This window comes from Excalfactoria chinensis, chromosome Z (assembly GCF_039878825.1).
Source record: "Excalfactoria chinensis isolate bCotChi1 chromosome Z, bCotChi1.hap2, whole genome shotgun sequence".
Lineage (NCBI taxonomy): Eukaryota > Metazoa > Chordata > Aves > Galliformes > Phasianidae > Excalfactoria > Excalfactoria chinensis.
The window spans coordinates 36789339-36808559 of NC_092857.1; the positions used below are offsets into that span (position 1 = coordinate 36789339).

Sequence of the window (19221 nt, forward strand, 5' to 3'; positions counted from 1 at the left end):
TCATGATTTTATTCTGATCAAATAGAATTTCATAGTATCAGACTTAGAATTTTCTTTTTAGTCCATCCATATATGTCAAGATATTTTGACAGCTTTAAATATCATTTTTATGCTAATACAGAGTTTAATGTTAGCAAAATGCTTTTTTGTTTGTTTGTTTTTAGTTAGCATTGTGTGCTTTTTCTGCTCAATACCATTTAGCAAATGCTTGAAAAAATATGCTTTTATGTATTTATAATTAGTCAGTTAAAAAAATAACAACAACAATATTTTAAGGATGAAAAATAATATTACAGCATTGAGAAAATATGCAAAATACAGAAATACTTAATTTTATATAAGGAAAGAGGCAATTGTGTTGAAAATGTACAGTTACAGGACATGCCCCTGATACATGAACATAATTGTCTCATGCAAGCAACATCTCTTGAATGGTATAAGCTTTTAATAATTCCTGATATAGGATTCAAGGAATTACGTGATAATTTTCATCTGCATACCTCCATTGCCGCCTTGTGGCAACTGCAAATCTGTACAACTAAAGTGTCCAAAACTCACAGATTTTCTGAAGAGATGCAAACAGAAAGGACATGTGGGTGGTGTGATGGTTGGAGGCTGTCCTGAGCACTGTAATCATGAACTGATAAGAGTTCTAGATCTTCAGTAAAGCAAAGAAAGTGGTTCACAGAAATGCTACAGTGGATTCCAGGTGGTAGAGTTTAGCCTAATTTGAGACCTGTTTACTAGAATCCCTTTCAGAATAGTACTGAATGGCAAAGGAGTCCTGGAAGGCTGTTTATTCTTCAAGAACGAAGTGTTAAAGGCATGTTCAGTTTAGGGCTCCTTCCTACAAGAACTATATAGAGTTTCTAGAACATATTCAGAGAACAGCAAAACTTGTGAAGGAGCTACGAAACAAGGCAAGTGATGAGTGACTGAGGGCACTGGGGTTATTCAGTCTGAAGGAAAAAAAAAAAATAGGAAGGGAGACCTGACCACTCTCTGCAACGTACCTGAAAGGAGCTTGCAGTTACGTGGATGTTAGTCTCTTTTCTTAGGTGACAAGTGGTAAGATCCAAGAAAATGTTCTCACATTGCACCTTGGTGCACTAAAGCACCAAGGCAGGTTTACACTGGATGCTAGTGTATTCGGTGAAAAACTTCTCCAAGTCAAGCATTGAAACAGGCTGCCAAAGGAAGTGGTAGAATTGCTATCCCTTTTACTTAAGAGACATTGAATATGGTGCTAAAGATAACAGGACTTAGTATTTAGTAGTAGGACTTGGTAGGTCAGGTTGATGTTTGGACTTGATCATCTTAAAGGTCTTTTCCAGTCTATGTGATTCTTTGATTTTTTTTCTATTTGTCTTATGAACGTTTTTCTTTGTAGTCATGCAGTTCACACAGTTAAGTGTGTGTTTAGTGCGTTACTTAATATAGATGGATTTTATGTGTTAATAAAATGGTGTCTGTTAGGTCAGCAGATTGGAGTGTTGAAACAGTATGAAGTGTGAATTCTACTTTCTGAACTATATGGCTTATGTAGTGCTCTTAATTTGAGCAAAATCATCTAGGTGAATTAGAAGAAGATGGTGGTCACCTAAAGAATTCACATTTCTTATGCACATGACTAATATTTCATTTTAGCAATAGGATTTAAACAATAAGAAATGGCGAATCTATTGTCATTTTGAACCTATTGGGTGTGAGCTTTCTTGCTTCAACTACAAGAATTGTGTTTGCAGGATCTCATCCTGATGGAGCACTTCAACCATCTAGATGTCTTTTGGAAAAGCAATAAAACACAAAATCCAGGAGACCCCTGGAGTTTGTTGAAATAACTTCCTGATCCAAGTGTTGGAGATATGAACAAGTTTTACTGGACTTGGTGCTCACTATTAAAGAGGTTAAGTTTTGAGGTGGTCTGAGGTGTAGCAAACATGCCCTTATTGAATTAGTGATCTTGAAGACAATGGGCCTGGCAAACTTTTTGGCTACTTAAGGAATTAGTGGATGGTATTCCCTGGGAAACTGTCCTTAGGGACAAAGGAACTTTTAAGGACACTTCTGAGAGCATAAGAAGTCAAGCAAAGGAGGCAGGAAAATAGCATGGCTGAGCAAGGACCTGCTGATCAAACAGTGGGAAGAGTAGGAAAAGTACAAACAGTGGAAGCAAGGAGGGGTGGCATGGCAAATCTGCTGGGCATACAGAGGTGTGATCAGGAAAGCCAAGGTGAAACTGAACTTGGTAAAGGATATGAAAAATAACAAAAAGTGTTTCTGTAGGTATATTTGTTAGAAGAGAAAGGCAAAGAGAGTGTTTCTCTCTGATGAATGAGAAGGGAAAGCAGACTACAACAGGCCTGGAGAAGGCTGAAGTGCTCAACGATTTCTTTGCTTCAGTCTCTACTTGCAGCTATGTTTTTTTATGTCTTTCATGTCCCTGAAACTCTAGGTAGGGGTCAGGTGTGCAAAATACCCTCACTGTAACATCATATCAAGTCAGAGAGTGCCTCATGAGGTTGAACATCTGCATGTCTATGGGGCCTGATAACTTGCATCCCAGGGTCCTGAAGGAACTGTCCAATGAGGTTACTAAGCCCCACTCTCCATCATATTTGAAAAGTCATGGCTGTTAGGAGAAGTACATGTTTACTGAAGAAAGGGAAACATCACTCCTATTTTTAAGAAAGGGAGAAAGAAAGAAAGGGAACTATAGGCAAATGAGCGTCACATCTGTGCGTGGGGACATCATGGAGCAGATATTCCTGAAAGCTATGTTAAAGTATGCACAGAATGAGTAGCTGTTATGGGACAGCCAGTATGACTTCTTCAAGGGCAGATAGTGCCTGGCTGATCTGGTGGCCTTCTGTGTTGAAGCGATGGCATCAGTAGACAAAGTAACGGCAACTGGTGCCAGGTACCTGGACTTATGCAAGAGCTGTGATGTGGTTCCATACCACCTTCTTGTTTCTTAATTGGAAAGATACAGATTTAAAGGCTGGACTATTCAGTTGGATTGGTTGGATGGTCACAGCCAGAGGGTTGTGGTCAATCACTCAGTGTCCAGATGGAGACCAGTGAAGGGTGATGTCTTCCAGGGGCCTGTCTTGGGTCCTGTGCTCTTCAGCACCTTAATTAGTTATGTAGACATTGGGATCAAGTGTACTCTCAGCACATTTGCAAATGAGACCAATCTGACCAACCTTAAGTTCTTTACTAAGAGAGTGGTGAGGTTCTGGAACAGGCTGCCCAGAGAGACTGTGGATGCCCCATCCCTGGAGGTGTTCAAGGCCAAGTTGGATGGGGCCCTTGGCAGCCTGGTCTAGTATTAGATATTGAGGTTGGTGGTCCTGTATGCAGCAGGGGGATGGGAGCTTCATGATCCTTGAGTCCTTTCCAGCCCAAGTCATTCTATGATTGTCTGATCCTCTGATTCTGAGCAGTGCAGCTGATACAACAGAAGAAGGGGATACCATCCAAAGGGACCTAGACAGGCTTGATAAGAGGTTCCACGTGAACCTTCAACAAGGTTCAGCAAGGACAAGTGCAATGAGTCTGGCCAATCTTAGATAGGTGCACAGTCTGGGAGAAGAAATCATTGAGAGCAGCCCTGCAGAGAAGGACTTGGAAGTTTTGGTGGATGAAGAACTGAACATAAGCCAGCAGTGTGCGCTTGAAGCTCAAAAGGTCAATTGTCTTCTGTTCTGCATCCAAAGAGTAGTGGCCAGCAAAGTGAGGGAGGTGATTGTCCCCCTCTGCTCTGCCCTTGCAAGATCCCACCTGGGGTACTGAGTCTAGGCCTGGCTCTCCCACTACAAGAAGGATATGGAGCTGTTGGATTAGATCAAGAGGAGGCCACAAAGATAATCAGAGACCAGGAGCATCTCTCTTATGAAGATATGCTGAGGGAGATGGAATTACTCAGCTTGGAGAAAAGAAGGCTCTGGGGATAGCAGCCTTCCAATACTGAAAAAGAGCTTATAACCAGGAGGGGGACTAGCTTTTTACACTGTTTAATAGTAGGAGAATGGAGAATGATTTTAAACTGAAAATTAGGAGGAAATACTTTACTCAGAGTGGGGTGAGGCACAGGAACCAGTAGTCCAGAGAAGTTGTGGGTGCCCCCATCCTTGAAGACCAGATTGGATGGAGCCCTGGGCAGCCTGATCTAGTGGGCCGCAACCTTGCCCATGGCAAGAGTTGATACTAGATAGATGGAGAGTTGATACTAGATAATCTTTAAGGTCCTTTACTAGCTATTCTGTGATTCTGTGGTATAGTTTAAAAAATTCCAGCTGGTACAATATTATTATTTGTCTGTTAAACCTTAACTACAGCTAAATTTTCTAATTGCAATTTGCAATTGAATATTTTGCCTTGTTTCCCTTTCATAAATGAAATAAAATAATCACGATCTCTTTCAAATTACTCTCCTGCAGGTACTCCCAAAGATCTTGAGTCAAACTGCCCCAGCATTCTGTATGGGCAGCTGCAGCTTTGTAGTGGAAAAGTCCAAGGAGTCGACAGCACGAGTTGTTGTCTGGAGGGAGATAGGAGTGCAGAGAAGCTACACAATGGAAAGCACATTATGTGGCTGTGACCAGGGCAAATACAAGGTAAGAAAGTATATAAGCTAAACTGTTCTTGCTTATAATTTCGATCATTTGCATTGGTATCTTTTTCTATAAACCTGCTTGCTTGCTTGTTCACCATATACTTTGATACTCCTCTAAGATCTCTGTGTACTCTGATGTAAAATGAAAATAAACTGGTTTCATAACAGTCTCTGTCACTAGAAACCCATCATTTCTATGCTATGCTTATTGGCTGATTTAACAAGCTTGCTCTTAATTATTACTTATAGCACATATGAATGCATGTAATTAAAAATTTAGACAACGCTTTTTTTCTAGTAGATTGTTAAGATTGGATGGTGAGAAATACCAATAGTAAAATAAGAATTTTCTTTACGTGTAGCAATTTTAGAATTTACCATGGCTGTTCATGGTTCTTCAGCAAGAATTTAGTAAGGTTCCATATGGAAAGCTTATAACGTAAAACAATTACATATCGATTCACTGGCACTACTAAATATCTGTCTTCAGGTAAACTCATCATAGTTGTTTAGCTTCTCAAATTGTAACTTGTCTTCAAGTTGTGTCCTTCAAAAGAATTAATTGGGCTTTGTGTTTGAGAAACAATAGGTGACCCTGGTGGTTGTTTCTCACTAACAGAGAACTTAGTTTGCAAGGAAAACCTTTCTAGGAAAGCAACAAATAAAGATAAATAAAGAACCCTAATATAATGTCTTCAGTTTCTGTGACTGTGTTAAATGTGGCTACAGATTGAAGGAAGTTTTTGAGGTGAACGTTCAGAGAAATAGTCACAATTTCCTCTGCTTCAATATAGCGATAAGAACTAACAATTAAGAAAAAAGGCCAGAAGTCAAAAATAATGTGCTTGACAAGAAAGGAAACAGTAAGGTTAGGACAAGAGAGGGGAAAAAAAGTGCTTTAGTAAGGAATATTAATGTGTATTCCAGTACCTGTACTTATCTCTCCAGGCATCAGAAAGACAGATATTTTGGCATGAATTTTAGTAGATCTATAACTACTGAACGAGTGAGTTAATTTTCTTGATTAACAATAGAAGCATTCCTGTTATCGTCAGAATATTCCTTCATCATTTCAGTTGTTCATCAGATGATGACATTATGGAGCTTTAAAAAACAACCTATCCAACTTTGAAACTTCTGGAATATTCTTACAAGCATCAACATTCATGGCCTTTGCAGCACTGCAATAGAAAGTTCATAAGAAAGATGAACTGAGATACCTTATGGACAAACTTTTAAGATGCTTAGGCTGCAAAGCCCTTCTTCTGTAAGGGAGGAGAAAATGATTGTATTCCATGGAAAACTGCCTACTTAAATGGGAGATCCTCCTCTCTTGTGATAAACAAGTTGATGAGATTGATTTGCTCTTCTATCACTTAGTTCATTTGGTATCAAACAGTTTCTTCATCTGTTGAACATACAAGAACCACCTTCGTATTTTTCATTTACCATGATACCGTGATACTGTTCTGGTTTATTAAGGAAATATATCTGAAGAGCCAAAGCTGCTAGACAGAATGAGAAAAGCAACATTTCTTCGAAGAGATGAAGAGACTGGGATTTTTTTTATTTTTTATTTTTTTCCTGTGGCAGGAGTAAGGCCAACATCTCTGGGAATGAATACATGGTATAAATTGGTTGACATGTTTCATAATGCGTTATTTCAAAACACAGAAGGAGTTAAACTATAGAAATTCCCTTCCCACCTGCTTTCCACCCAGAAGGATGTGGAAGTTCCAGTCTGTCAAATCATGTATTGTGTAAAAGTCTGAACAACTTTTCTTCTGGCTTACTGCCAAAGATGGATATCAATTCAGATTTAAAATAAATAAATAAATAAAAGTTTCATTTTACTCAGTGGTGATACCAGGCTGTTTCCAGTTTGGAAGGAAAGAAAGAGGCTGTTCAGCTGAAGTTCTTACCTGAATTTAGGATCATCTGTGACAGAGTTTTCTCTGGGAGCAATCTTGCTGCAGCTGCTAGTGTGTTGTTCTTGTTACACAGTGAGAGTTACTGCTGCAAATATGGCCTGATCATCTCTGATTCAATATGCAAAAACCAAAAGTTGAGATGAGACAGTGCTCAGAGACATATGGGTGATAATGAAGATGCTAGATAAAGGGAAAATTTCTTCAGTAGTTCAAATAACATGAAAGCTGAACATTAACTGAATTAGGAAATCCATGCCTTTAATGTTTGGAAAGTAATAAGTTTGGTAGTATTACTTAATTTTTAACTTCACTGAGAAGGCTTTGCCATTTGGAAATTCTATGATACACAGAAGAGAACTAATTTACTATGATCCTTCCATCTCTAGACTTTTCAGATCTTTGTAGTCTCTACTGAACAAAAAGAAAAATATAATGTTTTACTGTCCAAATGACTTCTCCAAATTTTAGTATTAATCTTAGTTTTCAGTCTTTTAAATACATATTACAGGAATATACTTCTCAACTTAATATGGAAGTCTGTTTTGCACCTTTGTCCTCATGCATCAGAATTCATTGCTGTGAAGAGCTAGTCAGATGAAGGCATTTGCATGATATACTTAGTAACAAAGACTTCAACTGGCGGTATAAAATACTACTGTCTAAAAGGATGACAACTATGTAAAATATAAAGAAAGAAAGAAGAATGAAATAGTATGTTGATTAAAAAACAAAAATCTACCTTGGGGTGGCTAAGCTTGTGCTTAAAAGCAGTGTTTGTAACACTTAAGGCTCATTGTTAGGCCACAGTTGAAGGTGGTAGAGTAATAGTTAAATGTATTCATAAGATTAAGAAGAGAATCAACAAAGCTCTAGTGAAAATGAACTTCATCTCAGGTCCTTAGTGTAACTGTTTATCATTTCCTGAAACAAACCTTGTGTACCTCGTTTCATGGGAAGTAGAGAATTGTCTGGTGGAACATCAAGAACAGATTAAGAAGTTTTATTTTTGGCAGCTCTGTCATTGCATTCTCCATTACTCAAAGAAATGACAAAAGCAAATCCAGACTCTGGCTTAGACTTCTACTGCAGTACAAATTGGTGTACAAGTGTTTCACAGATATATATCTCTCATCTAATCCATTTTAGTTCTCTTAGTTATATCCTGTTACTATTGTTCTGAAAATAGCAGCCATGAAACACGCACACGCTATTTATCTTTCTAACAATTGTCTTTGCACTTTACTTCATACTGTGCTCTTGTCCTTCTTCAATGTGGAGTCACTCCTCTTATATTGCCTATAAGAAGCCTGCCAACTAACTGTGCATTCTTTGGCAACAGATAGACAATGATTGGAAAAGTTTCTGAACATCAAGTTGTGCGCATTAGTAATCTGTGTAACAGTGAGATTACTGTTACCCTTCTCCTTCCTCTTCTGCATACGTGTTGCCTCTTGTCCTTAATGTTATTTTAATCTCTTTGGGGCAGGGACTGTGTCTTCCTGTGATTAGCGTAGTGGAACCCCAGCTAAGATTGGGGTCTTCGAATGTTACTGATGTGCAAACAAATACAAAACAAAAACAAAAATTTGGCCTCTGTGGTTAAGGTACTGCATTGAGAGTGAGGAGAACTGATTTCTGTTCCCAGCGGGGTCAGTGACATGCTGTGAGACACTGTGCAAATCGCTTCAACCCTCTCTGCCTCCATTTCTCCATCAGTAAAATGAGGATAATTCTTCCTTTATTAATAAAGTGCTTTGAAACCTACAGCACAAAAGCATTATAAAAGAGGTAAGTAGTATTACTATTAACAATAATACTTGGTATCCAACTCTTATTCACTGCTTTCAGGTTTCTGTACCATTTGACTGGAGGATGACAATTTATAGAATAGAGGTATTGCTTTAGTTTTCTTGCTAGTAAAAAGCACTTTGTTTATGAAGCTACTGATAAAAAGAGAAGCTACAGGAAAAGTTACGTCAACTTTTCCATTTATAAAGTTTGCAATTGTTCAAAGCAGAAGTACATGAAGAATGTTCAGAACCTACCAATTAGAAATACGGTTCTTTTGAACCTTGCATTTTATAGTATAGCATCAGTGTGGCAATGTGCAAAGCTTGTGTGTGTGTGCCTGTTCTAGCTTTTAGGAAAAAAATATACTCTGTTTTTTGCCTTTAATACATTTTCCTGCTGGACAGCTTAGCTTGTCACTGGTTCCTGGTTCTTCTGCTCTTGTGCTTATTTTGTCAAAGCATCTTTTGAACTATCCTTTTCCTTGAAAGGATTAGAAGATACAAACTAAACTCTTAAAATGCTCCTGAGATAAAGAAGATGCAGAGAGAAGACTGAGTGAGACTGTGACATTTAATCTGTTGTCATATACTTGATTCAGTGCTGACTAATTCTGTAATTGCTGAGGGCCACTCTGTAGTATCATTCTCTTTTCATAAAAGAGTTGATTTCAGAGGTACTTCTCCTTGCATAATTCATTGCTCACTAAATGAGTGTTTGTAATCTGATGGGAGAATTTGTCATTTAATATTGGAGAAAAATGCATGACTTCTACTTCTTAAATACTTTTCATTCTTGACTGGCTATCTCATTCGACTTAGAAATAAACTATGACTTTTGATTCTTTTTAGTTACTAAATGTCTGAATAAATTCTTTCCAAATTAACATATGTAAACATGTCTTATAAGAGGAGAAGAGAGACTTGTTCACATCAAGGAGTAATAGTATTGTTTTAAATAGTCTAATTTATTTCTTTGAACATATTGATGAAATTTCTCACAGATTCAGTATGAATTTATTCATTTTTAAAGGACTTTCTGAAGAATCTTGCATTTAACAACTTAGTATTTAATTTTATTTATTTATTTATTTATTTTAAATTCTGTCTCAAGTTTTATAAATAATTTAGACTTTTAAATTTGGACATGATCTCTCCTCTTAGTGCTGGATGATGTTATATGAATACTGATGTGCTAGAAAGGTTAAATGGGAGGCTTTGAAGAAATATGGTAGTGTGGTAGTGTTCAGAAATGGCTATTCTCCCTGAGGAGACTCAATTTGTTATCCTTTGTTCTGTTTGTTTCTTGCTAAGTGTTTATATACTACAGCTCTTAAATGTATCATAAATAGTAATTTTGCTGTATGTGTGTGTCCATCTGCAGGTACCTATTTTTAAATCTTATTTTTAAATTAGGGTTTGCAAATAGGGACAAGAGAACTGGAGGAAATGGGAGCCAAGTTCTGTGTTGGCTTACTGCGTTTAAAAAGAATGGCTTCACCTTTGGAGTACAATCTGTCTTCTGGTCTGCTGGATATTGAAAATGAGCTGATTGAGTCAAGCTGTAAAGTGACAAGGTAGTACACACTTGTTATATTTAATTTTTTGGGGAAAAGATTAGTTTCTCAAATGAAGTGAACGTTCTCTCAAAAATGTTCTTCTATACATCAAGAAGAATGATGATCTGCTGTGACATGGTAGTTTTCCAATATACTCAGATTGCTGTTACATTACCTTGTTAATTCACCTGCTTCAAGCTTCTGAAGAAAGCAGAAACACACAGCTAGATTACTTGTTACATTTGTTACTGGTATAAATTTTAAAGTAATCAAGGTGTTATTACATACTATAAAATACTAACTCTCAACTGTCTCTTCTTGACAGCATTTTTTTGCATTGCTAGTTACAGTATTAAAATTTTATTTAGGCTGATTTGAACTATGTAAGTTGAATGTCACCTTAGGAGCTGAAAGTTCTTCTTTCCCCTTATGATACAGATACATAAAACATTTGAAAAATTTAAAACATGTGAAGTAATGTTTGGGTCACCAAAAAAGCGATTGTACCTGTTCAACAGTCAGCTTATTAAGTTACCAAATCATTGAAGCTAAATTGATTTACAAAATATGCGTAATATTCCATATACCCATAAATGTAGTCATTTGCTTTCTATTTGTGCATGTAATTTGCAATACGAAGTAAAAGAGTTATTTCAAATACAAACACATCTTTCTTTAAATATGGCTAGGAATTCAATAAAATGAAGTTACAGGTATCAGAAAAGCATTAATTTAGATTATAAAAAGGCAAGATTTACAATCTATAATATGTTATCCCTTGGCATATTTTGTGCTCAAAATGGTTTTATAGTAGCTTTGGCTATAGCTCCTAATTAGCTAAATTAATGTTGGGGAAAAATGGAATTGATTGCTGTTCTTATAGAACTAAAATAGTGAGGTGCTTGAGACTATGATTTTAGATACTGTACTAATGAGGAATTTGTCTATAAACTGTGCAAAACTAGTGGAGGTTTGGGAGGGCATCAGTGGTACCCTGAAGAAGTAGGGAAATGGTGTTCAGTTTCTGTATGTATCAGAATGTGGAATACTGGAAACATATGAAGCTTGAGTTCAGGAAGGTGGGAAAAATCATCAGGACAAGTCAGCATGGATTTTCAGCAAGTGAAAAAAGTCATAGAATGGTTTGGGTTGAAAGGGAACTTTAAGCCCATCTGGTTCCAACCCCGCTGCAGAGTCACTTCCCTCTAGACCAGGTTGCCCAAAGCTTCATCCAGCCTGGCCTTGAATGCCTTAAGTGTCCAACCTCACTGGGCAACCTGTTTAAGTGTCTCACCACTCTCACAGTAAAGCATTTCTTCCTAATATCTAGTCTAAACCTACCCTCTTCCAGTTAAAAACATTTCCCCTCATCTTATTGCTATCTGCCCATATAAAAAGTCCCTTCCCAGCTTTCCTGTAGGCCCCCTTCAGATACTGGAAGGCCTCTGTAAGGTCCTTCTCTTCTTCAGGCGGAAGAACCCCAATTCACTCAGCCTGTCCCTGTAGGGGAGGTTCTTCAGCCCTCTGGTCATCTTCATGGCCCTCAGCTCAGTGTACTCCTTGTGTTGGGGTCCCTAGAACTGGTTGCAAAGGCATGCTTGACCAATATGATAATCTTCCATGCTGAAATGACTGGCCAGATAGATGAGGGAAGAACAGAGGGTATTATCTACCTGAACTCCAGTATGGCTCTTGACACAGATTTACATAAAATCTTCATAGATAAACTGTTGAACTATGGGCTGGATAAACAGACAACAAGCTAGATTGAAAAATGACTGAAAAGTCATGCCTGGAGAGTGCTGACCAGAGTAGTATAAAGTCTAGTTGAAGGCCATTAGTTAGCTTTGTACTGCAAGGGTCAGCAGTGGATCCCATCCTGTTCAGCATCTTCATTTATGGACTGTATAATGAGGTAGAGTGTACCCTCAGCAAGTTCTCTGAGTCAGAACTGGAAGGAGTGGCTAATATGGCAGAGACGGGGACCTTGGCTGAAGGAATGAGTAGAGGCAAAGCTCAGCGAAGAGAAGTGCAGTGTCTTTTACCTGGGGAGTGATAACCTCATGCACCAGTATACGCTGAGGGCAACTAAGCTGGACAGCATCTCAGCAGCAGGGCACCTGGGAGTCCTGATAGATTTACACAAACTAAACATGAAGCAGCCGTGTGCCTTTGCTGCAAGGATGGATAATGGTATCTATATATAATATATATATATAATATATAATAATATAATAATATCTTGGACTGCCTGAAGATGAACGTTGCCAGCAGCTTCAGAGTGATACTTTCTCTCTGGGAAACCTGCAGCTTGAATTTGTATTCAGATCTGGGCTCTCCTTTACAGAAGACAAATTATTTGGAGAGAAACCAACAAAAGCCCCCTAAGATGAATAAGGGACTGGGGTGTTTCCTGTAGGAGGAAAGGCTGAAAGATGTGAGACACCTAGAGAGTGCTCAGGGGGTAGATCTTGTTGTTAGGGTGACCTAATACCTGAAGGGAGCCTGTAAGAAAAACAGAGCCAGGCTGTTTTTGGTAGTGTCCAGTAACAAGACAGGATACAATGAACAAAGTCTGAAACAGAAGAAATTATGTTTAAGCATAAAAATAACCAAAGCTTGCTGTGGGTGTTCTCAGACACTGGAATATGTTTTCCTTGGGAGCTGTGGAGTTTCCACTCCTGGAAATATTCTCAAGTCATCATTCAGAAGAACATGTTTGTGGGCAGCCATATCTAGGCAGCCAAGCTTCAGAAGGGAGATTGGACAAGATGGTATCCAGGGGTTCTTTCTAACTTCAACCATTCTGTGAGTCAATGAAAGTAAGAGAATGTTTTTAAGTCTGCATTCAAAAACATTGAATGCTGGTATTCTTGGCAGCGTTAAGAGTCCTTATTGGAGCAATTGGAATACAAGATTCCTTCTGTCCATAAGTGCAGGATGCTGAACTTCCAGATTTAATACAGATAAGTTGTGCTTATTCTGTCACTTCCTCATATGCTGCCCTGAGCGTGTATTTTCAAGACTAGGGTTTTTTTTGTTTGTTTTTTTGTTTGTTTTTTTGTTTTATTTGCAGCTGATATCAAATATTAAAAAGGCTTTATAATATTTTTCCCATCTGGAAGTGTTAAATAACTGTTAGTTTTATTAGAACCAAGCTTCAGTATAGATTCATCTCTTTGAAATGTTTAACTTCAAATTGCAGTATTTTGAATCAAGATTTGTTTGAGAGTAATTGTTAGGGTGGCAGAACAGCCCCAGATTTCCACATAGCTTTGTTTCATCTGTTGCCTCAGATACAGAATCTACATTTTAGATCCTCTCTATAGAGAGGTTAATGTGGCAGTTCACAGATAGTTGTGGTGTTTTAGAAAGAAACATATGTGCTGGATTTCTCAATCTGTTAATATTACACATGGTTGAGTGGCATCAAAACGGCACTTGCTGAACAGAGGAATGTCATACGTGAGTCACTCCCTGCAGTTTGTGGCAGAGAGTTAAGGAAACATCAGAAGTGTATTAGCATCGGGGTTGAATAAAAAAGGTGAGAAGTCATGTACCAGTCAGCCTTATAACATACTACTTTATATAAACACATTCACAAAAAAATCCAGCTGTAATGTTATTTGAGGGAAGTGAATAAAGGCGTAACAAGTGCTTGACATTGTTTCCAGGGTGGGTGGCAGCAGGGGTGCTAAGGGGGACTGTGAGGAGGAGAGTTCAGTTATGTGTTACCATGCCAGTCCTTTAAGTGATCCTCAATGGGAAAGACTGGACTAAATGTAATACTAATCTTGCAGTACAAATTAAATTTATTACCCTGAGAGATGTAGTAAGGTCTGTGTAATGAAACAAAAACATATGACTGCATGTTATGATTTACTGGAATATTTTTTGCCAAATAACCTGACCTCTTTTGGAAATTCTAGCCATCCCATTAGTTGTTTTGACGCTCATTGGTGTGTTCTAGAACATTTTGTATTTTGTTAATTTGATTTAATTATGGCAGAGAAGCAGACTGCACTTTTCTGAATGCTTTTGGGTATCTATGAAACAGTTGAAAGAGCTGACTGCTAAAAGGGACTGTGTGAAAGGGAAAAAACAACTGCAAAATCCATTTTTCTGCACTTACACTCTTAAACTTGAGAAAATGCATCAGTGTGGTAGGGGCAAGGAGTGCAGTGCTCGTGCGGGAGAATGTGACAAAGATCCTCTTGCAAAAAGGTCTCTCCTTTTAGACTGCCAAAAGGAAACCAAATTTGACCTACTTTCTATCTTTCCATCTTAATAACTGCCTGGACAGAATCATGGTGTAAGAGAGACATGGAAGTACGAGGATGAGTAGAACTGTAGGGCTAAGATTATTATGTTGTAGAATGTCTTGAGTTGGAAAGAACCATAAAGATTATCTAGTTTCAACACTCCTGCTATGGCAGCTTGGCCACCCACCAGATCAGGCTGCCCAGGGTCCCATCCAGGCTGTCCTTGAACTCCTCCAGGGATGGGGCATCTGCAACATCTCTGGGCAACTTGTTCAGTGTCTTGAGTGAGAACTTTCCTCCTACCATCTAATCTGAACACCAGGCAGCACTTCCATGCTGTGCAGGTGAAAAAGCACTGACTTGGGCTGCTCAGAGGCTGTGGGTTCTTCTCCTTGGAAATCTTCAGAAGTCTCTTGGATGTATTCCTGGGCATCCTGCTCTGGTCCTTATTTGGCCAGGGGTTTGGACAAATGAGGAAAGGTTGAGGGAACTGGGCTTGTTTAGCTTAGAGAAGAGAAGGCTCCAGGGAGACCTCATTGCAGTCTTCCAGTACTTGAAGGGAGCATTTAAACAGGAGGGGGAATGCCTGTTTATGAGGGTGGACAGTGATAGGACAAGGGGGAATGGTTTGAAACTGAGACAGGGGAAGTTTACATTAGAGATTAGGAAAAAGTTTTTCACACAGAGGGTGGTGATGCACTGGAACAGGTTGCCCAGGGTGATTGTAGATGCCCCATCCCTGATGGCATTCAAGACTAGGCTGGATGTGGCTCTGGGCAGCCTGGTTGGTGGCCCTGCGTATGGTGGTGGGGGTTGAAAGTAGATGATCATTGTGGTCCTTTTCAACCCTGGTCATTCTATGATTCTGTGATTCTATGAAATGGATACAGAGGTCCTTGTCAACCTCAGTCATTCTGTGATGCCGTGATAACACTTTTCATGCTTTTCTTCCACTTGTGGAAATGTGATCCAAATATTAGTGTGTAAAGTACTACAGTTAACAATTTTTAAATCCAAGTAATTTAATCCAATTTTGAGTTTTACAGAATGTATTTCAGAATGATACCACAAAGCGTTAAGGTAACTTTATGTGATGGCTAGTGTTGTAGAAAATAGTTTATGATATTAAAGGAATATTCTTAAAGTTCTTAATAAATGTGAAGAACACATAATTGTATCAAGTGTATTACTTATCTCTTCTAGACAATGAATTGCCACAAGTTGTACCAGAGGAGGTTTAGATTAAATCAGTCTGATTTTTCTTTCAGACTGGAATGGCTGCCCAGGGAGGTGGTGGAGTTGCTGACCCTGGCAGTATTCAAGAGGCATCTGGTTGAGGAGCTATGAGATATGGTTTAGTGGTTTGCTGTAGCTACAGTAATGGGAGGGTGGTTGGACTGATGATCTTGTAGGTCCTTTGCAACCTTGTGATTCTATGATTCTATGACTTCACGTTGATGATTTCATTACTTCACAATTAAATTTGTTTAAGCAAGTTTCTGCGAAACTTCAAAGGAAGTTTATAGTATAAAGCACAGATATTATGCATTGCACCACTAACTGCAGTTCAACGATAAACAACCTCTGCTAACTTGAGAAAAATAATGGTTCCCTTTTAAAACCAAAAGCAGGAGGTGTATGGGTAGAGGAAGAGGGATTATTGAGCAAGTTAATTAGAAGCAGTTCAATGGGAAAGTTAAGAAATTGAAATGAACGCAAACAGCACGATGGCAGCTAAAAGTATATTATCACAATGTATGTTGAGAATGGGCAGTGGCAGGGAGGCAAATAAAGAATTTGATTAAGCAGCAATAATTCTTTCAGTTGTTTGGATTTCTGCTTTTTTTGAAAGAGTGAACTGATAATTATACTTTGCAGATACATGCTACCCTGTAGAATAAAGATTTATGGAAATTTAAATATCTACATCAGATGCAAAAACACCATGGGAAAGCAAATGTGTATAAGTGGTATGTAAGTTTCTCTTACGAATGTAGAAAGTACTAGAGTACCATTTTGCAAGAAATGAAGTTTCAAGAAGGAGAAAATTAAAAACTGGAGAAATATAATCTTAATACTTGTTTTCAGTTATTAAAGAAGTGATGGCACATTGTATTTCGGATGGCAGTAGACAGCTAAGACTGAGGCAGATTTTGGAACCAGTTTTTAAGTTAAATGTTTATGTTGTTTTAAGAATCAGATCTCTTATATTGGTTATTGTCTTGAATAGAGAATGTAATTTATAATTTTGACTTATCAAACAAGAAATGTCAACTAAATGTATACACACCAGAGCAAATATCTGAAACATCTGTCAGACATACTCACTTTAAAGGCTGTGCACACTATCTAACTTAGTAAAAGTCAGGAGTGTGCATACATATTCAAGCACATTTGCATATATATGAAATAAATGCACAAAACTGTGACAGAAATGTGGAATACGTACATGTTTGCATTTTCCAATGCAGTGAAAAATAGAACATAGAATTGACAAGTCATGTCTATGTAGTAAAATCTGTGGTTTCCTTGTTTGCCCAGCACTTTGCATACTTCATAGAACAGGCTGTGTTGGTTGCCCTGTTTTTTTCTTGTATTGGAATAGCTACATGAATTTAATTCCCAAATAATGGCATTTATTTAAGAAGTTTTTCAAAGGGTTTTACTAGACTACAGAAGCTCTTACTAACATGAATTTTCCTAAGAGTCTGCTGTAGTGTATTAATGTTCCACTGTCAACACCTTGTGAAGCATTTCTTATACATACATATAAATATATATATATAAATATATATATATATATATGGCATATACCACAGTTTCAGAATGAAGAATTGTTAGTTAAGATAGGACCATCATTCGGTTTTAATGACTCCACTCACTGTGAACTTCATTACATTGTCTGTTCTGCAATTGCAATCTGGATTCCTTGTATATAAAACCAAATAAATAAACATCTATGTTAAGTGGTTAGATGCAGGAGCTGCAAAAAAGTTGTGCATTTGTTGAAATGTGATATACTTGGTGGTATCTCACTGAATAAGTGAAACATTTCAACTTTTTTTTTCCCCTCATAGAAAACTTCTCAGGTAGTGAATGTGAATTGTGCTGGGTCTGGTCTTGTTCAACATCTTCATCAACGACCTTGATGAGGGGATAGTGACCACCCTCAGCAAGTTTGCTGATGACACGAAGTTGGGAGGATTGGCTGACATGCCTGAAGGGTTGTGCTGCCATTCAGCGAGACCTGGACAGGCTGGAGAGCTGGGCAGTAAGAAACCGGATGAGGTTTAACAAAAGCAAGTGTAGAGTCTTGCATCTAGGAAGAAATAATTGCATGCACCAGTACAGGCTTGGGGAAGACCTGCTGGAGAGGAGCTCCGCTGAGAGGGACCTGGGCGTCCTGGTGGACGACAGGTTGGCCACAAGCCAGCAGTGTGCCCTTGTAGCCAAAAAGGCCAATGGCATTCTGGGGTGCATTAAAAAGAGTGTAGCCAGCAGGTCAAGGGGGGTGATCCTCCCCCTCTACTCTGCCCTGGTGAGGCCTCATCTGGAATACTGTGTCCAGTTCTGGGCTCCCCAGTACAAAAAAGACAGGGATCTCTTGGGAAGAAAGAGTCCAGTGGAGGGCCACAAAGATGGTGAAGGGCCTGGAGCGTCTCCCCTATGAGGAGAGACTTAGGGAACTGGGTCTGTTTAGCCTTGAGAAAAGAAGGCTGAGAGGGGACTTGATCCAGGTTTATAAATATCTAAAGTGTGGGAGCCATAGTGGCGAGGCTGGTCTGTTTTCAGTAGTGCGTGGGGACAGGACTAGGGGAAATGGGCTGAAATTTCAGCATAGGAAGTTCCACATGAATGTGCGCAAGAACTTCTTTACAGTGAGGCTGACAGAGCACTGGAACAGGGTGCCCAGGGAGGTGGTGGAGTCTCCTTCTCTGGAGATATTCAAGACCTGCCTGGGCACCTACCTGTGTGACGTGGTGTAAGGAACCTGCTTTGGCAGGGGGGTTGGACTCGATGATCTCTAGAGGTCCCTTCCAACCCCTACAATTCTGTGATTCTGTGAATGTCTAAGGCAAAAAACATCACAAGATGAAAGCTCAAAAGCCTGTGTTTCTTTCCTGGTTCTGTGACAGGTTATTCACATGAAGTGATTGTATCCTTCTTTATGATGCCTCGGTTTCCCCAACTGTAAAATGAAGAGACATCTTAGTAAAGATATAGGTTGTTCTTCTCACTTATAATCTGTCCTAAATGGAAACAATTTTGCTATAACACCTAGTTCAAACACCAGTTCTTTAACCACCATGTTGGGTTGTTGCCCTAGTTATAGGCTAAAAAATCTTTAGAAATTTCTAGCTTTGTTCAGTTGAACTATTGTGCAGATTATTTTAAATATAAACCCAAAGGCTGACCGAATTGAATCTTTGATAATTTATTTTTGTACTTTTTTAGGTTTTATTTCCATTTTTAATAAGCTAGGACTATTGATTCTTCTCATTTGTTGTTGTTCCAACATATGAATTAGCTGCCAACAGCACAAAAGGTTATAATGTAGTGTTTTATTGAGTAGAAGAAAAGCAGTGTGAGATTTATTTATACTGAACAGAGAAATTGCATTGAAGATTCAGGTGATCCACTTAAGCTCTTAATAGAAAGAAGCAGAGATTAATCCTTTTAATTTTAAAGCCACAACCAAGATAAGTTGAAGTGTGCCTTAAGTCAGAAGTCATCAAAATTTATAGGCAACTAATCATACAAGTACCCTGTGATCTCTCTCAGTAAGAGTATTTGTTTGGTTTAGTTGTGTGTGAGTTGATTACTAGGAAATATGCATTGAAAACCTTAGTACTTCATCAGAATGTAAAATCACTTATGAAACATTTAGCAATACTTAGCGCTTTTAAGCAGAAAGTGTTTTCTGTCCCAAGGGGGAGTAGTAAAACTGTGTCTGGAAAGTGCCTTTAGTTTTGGTTGTTGTTTCATCTGTCCTAGGAAGGTGAGATGATCAAAAAGTTACTTACTAACTTCCTTATAATTCACACTACGATGGCAGTTCCACTA

At 38.5% G+C, this 19221-nt stretch overlaps 1 protein-coding gene across 8 annotated transcripts in view; it reads left to right on the forward strand.

Moving 5' to 3' along the window:
* The window catches only part of AGTPBP1 (ATP/GTP binding carboxypeptidase 1), a 68366-nt gene that overhangs the window by 45256 nt on the left and 3889 nt on the right, over nt 1-19221 (forward strand). For 6 of the 8 annotated variants that reach the window (XM_072360204.1, XM_072360205.1, XM_072360210.1 and 3 more), the window contains 2 exons: nt 4443-4619; nt 9753-9913. In XM_072360204.1, coding sequence (XP_072216305.1) covers nt 4443-4619; nt 9753-9913 — 338 coding nt within the window. Of the gene's footprint in view, nt 1-4442; nt 4620-8153; nt 8335-9752; nt 9914-19221 lie in introns of those variants that run through there. The other 2 variants (XM_072360206.1, XM_072360207.1) reach the window with 2 other exon arrangements.